General features: G+C 57.0%; 1 protein-coding gene across 1 annotated transcript; it reads left to right on the top strand.

Moving 5' to 3' along the window:
- Positions 1 to 663: 663 nt before the first annotated feature.
- LOC147986583 (uncharacterized) lies at positions 664 to 1,665 on the top strand. Its single transcript, XM_087542070.1, has 2 exons — positions 664 to 758; positions 807 to 1,665. The coding sequence occupies exons 1-2, from the start codon at positions 664 to 666 to the stop codon at positions 1,663 to 1,665; spliced, it is 954 nt and encodes a 317-aa protein (XP_087398196.1).
- The last annotated feature ends 432 nt before the right edge of the window (positions 1,666 to 2,097 follow it).

Raw genomic sequence — 2,097 nt, 5'->3', positions numbered from 1 at the left:
CAGACATACGGGTCCATAGTTAGTAGCTAGATGGCTTCTTCTCTCTTTTTGGATCTCAATACAATGTTCTCCCCCTCTCTCGTGGAGATATATTCGATGTAATCTTCTTTTTGCGGTGTGTTTATTGAGACAGATGAATTGTGGGTTTATGATCAAGTCTATCTATGAATAATATTTGAATCTTCTCTGAATTATTTTATGTATAATTGGTTATCTTTGCAAGTCTTTTTGAATTATCAGTTTGGTTTGGCCTACTAGATTGGTTGTTCTTGCCATGGGAGAAGTGCTTAGCTTTGTTCTTGCCCGGGTCTCTTTCTCATCATATCAATCTCCATCATTTTATTATTGCTTTGCTTTTTATTTTGCCATTTACTTTTCACTTTGCATCTCTATATCAAAAATACCAAAAATATTATTTATCATCTCTATCAGATCTCACTCTCGTAAGTGACCGTGAAGGGATTGACAACCCCTAAGCGCGTTGGTTGCGTTGAGCTATTGTTTTTGTGTAGGTACGAGGGACTCGCGCGTAGCCTCCTACTGGATTGATACCTTGGTTCTCAAAATCTGAGGGAAATACTTACGCTACTTTGCTACATCATCCTCTCCTCTTCGGGGAAATCCAACGCAGTGCTCAAGAGGTAGCATTGTTCCAGTTCAACCATGACCGAGCGCTTCCCAGGCAACGGCGCGACGGCGAACGGCTTCGGCCGCCGCCACCTCCACGAGGACGAAACTCGGCTCCTCTATGAAGCCGAGTACCCGGTCCCGCCGGACATGCGGGTGCCCGGGGTATGGAGGATCAGCGCCGGCGGCGTCCCGGTGCCCCCACCGCCCATCGGAGCGGCGCGGCGTGCGGAGATCGCGCGTATCCGCGCCTCTCTGCCGCATGCGGCGAGGGAAGGACCACGACACGTCCCTGACAGCCCGCTGTGGGACCCCTACTTCCGCCGCCGCCACGCCGAGCAGCTCGAGGCCACCAACGGTGTGGTGCCCTCCGGGAGGCTCAACTCCGAAGGCCGCCGCCGATGGTGGGGCGTGCCCGACCGCACGCTGGAGGCCATCCTCGAGTACATTGAGGGCGGCAACACGCCCAGGCTGGAGTACCCCGCTCCCACGTCCTTCTCCCGTCGGCGTGGGAGCTCGTGGACGCCGAGACGCATGGACCCGGGGGCGTCCTCCTCCTCGTCCGGCCGCTCGACCTCTCCCTGCCTCCGCCCCGTCAAGTCGGAGCCCCATGACACGCCGGTCAGCCACCGCACCCGCAGCTCCGGCGTCCGCATCGCCGACTCCTCCCCCACCTCTGGCCGCCTCGTCCTCGTCAGAACGAAGGCGGAGGCCGGCCTCCCCGCGGAGTACGAGGCCGTAGTCTGGCGCGGCTTCTCCGACGAGGAGGCCCTAAAGTGGGCGCGGGACGACTACCTCCACGACAAGATGGTCCCGCAGCGCCGAGCCCTGGAGGAGATAGCCACCTGCAAGCATGGCCGCGAGGACGAGCACGGCGTGGTGATCCTCGACAACGACGAGGACGCCCCCGTACCGTCCAACCCGCCGCGCCAACCTGGGGAGGGGCGCAGCAGGGACGGCGGCCGCGGAGGAGGCGACGACGACGACGATGACGGCGGCGGCGACTACACGCAGTTCTACAAGCTCCTCGGCATGTAGAGCTTCAAGGGCGGGCGGCGGCCAGGAGCGGCGAGGGCGACGGCGGGCCGCGGCGAGTAGCGTTTTTTTGTAAAATATTTTAAATGTGTATGAACTCGTCGAAATTTGGATGAATTTGCGCCTAGTTTGTGGTTTTCAAATAACTCGTGGGCGCCGCGATTAGGGGGCATCACGCCGCTAGCACGCGGTTTTCGCCGGTGCGTCTCAGGGAGCGATTTTGAGCGCCTCCTGGAGAGCCAACGGTTGGAGATGCTTTGTGAGCACTCCAAGAGACTGAATCGACATAGCATGTTGAAATTTTACGAAGTCACCACAGATGCCTCACAGTCGACGGGGACGTCTCCTCCCTCTGAACGAAAGTCGCCGGAATCCCGAAATAAATCCATGAATAATGCAGGCACCAATAATCTAGTACTGTTAACAAAATTTTTT

The sequence above is a fragment of the Triticum urartu genome, chromosome 2A, assembly GCF_056163025.1.
Source record: "Triticum urartu cultivar PI428250 chromosome 2A, HENAU_Tu73, whole genome shotgun sequence".
NCBI classification, from domain to species: Eukaryota; Viridiplantae; Streptophyta; class Magnoliopsida; order Poales; family Poaceae; genus Triticum; species Triticum urartu.
The sequence above is the reverse complement of the archived record's forward strand: the minus strand, read 5'-3'. Positions and strand labels throughout refer to the sequence as shown.

Coding starts and splice junctions, on each gene's coding strand:
- LOC147986583 (XM_087542070.1), top strand. CDS start 664: ATGACCGAGCGCTTCCCAGGCAACGGCGCGACGGCGAACGGCTTCGGC. Junction 759..806: donor CGGCTCCTCTATGAAGCCGA/GTACCCGGTCCC, acceptor ATGGAGGATCAG/CGCCGGCGGCGTCCCGGTGC.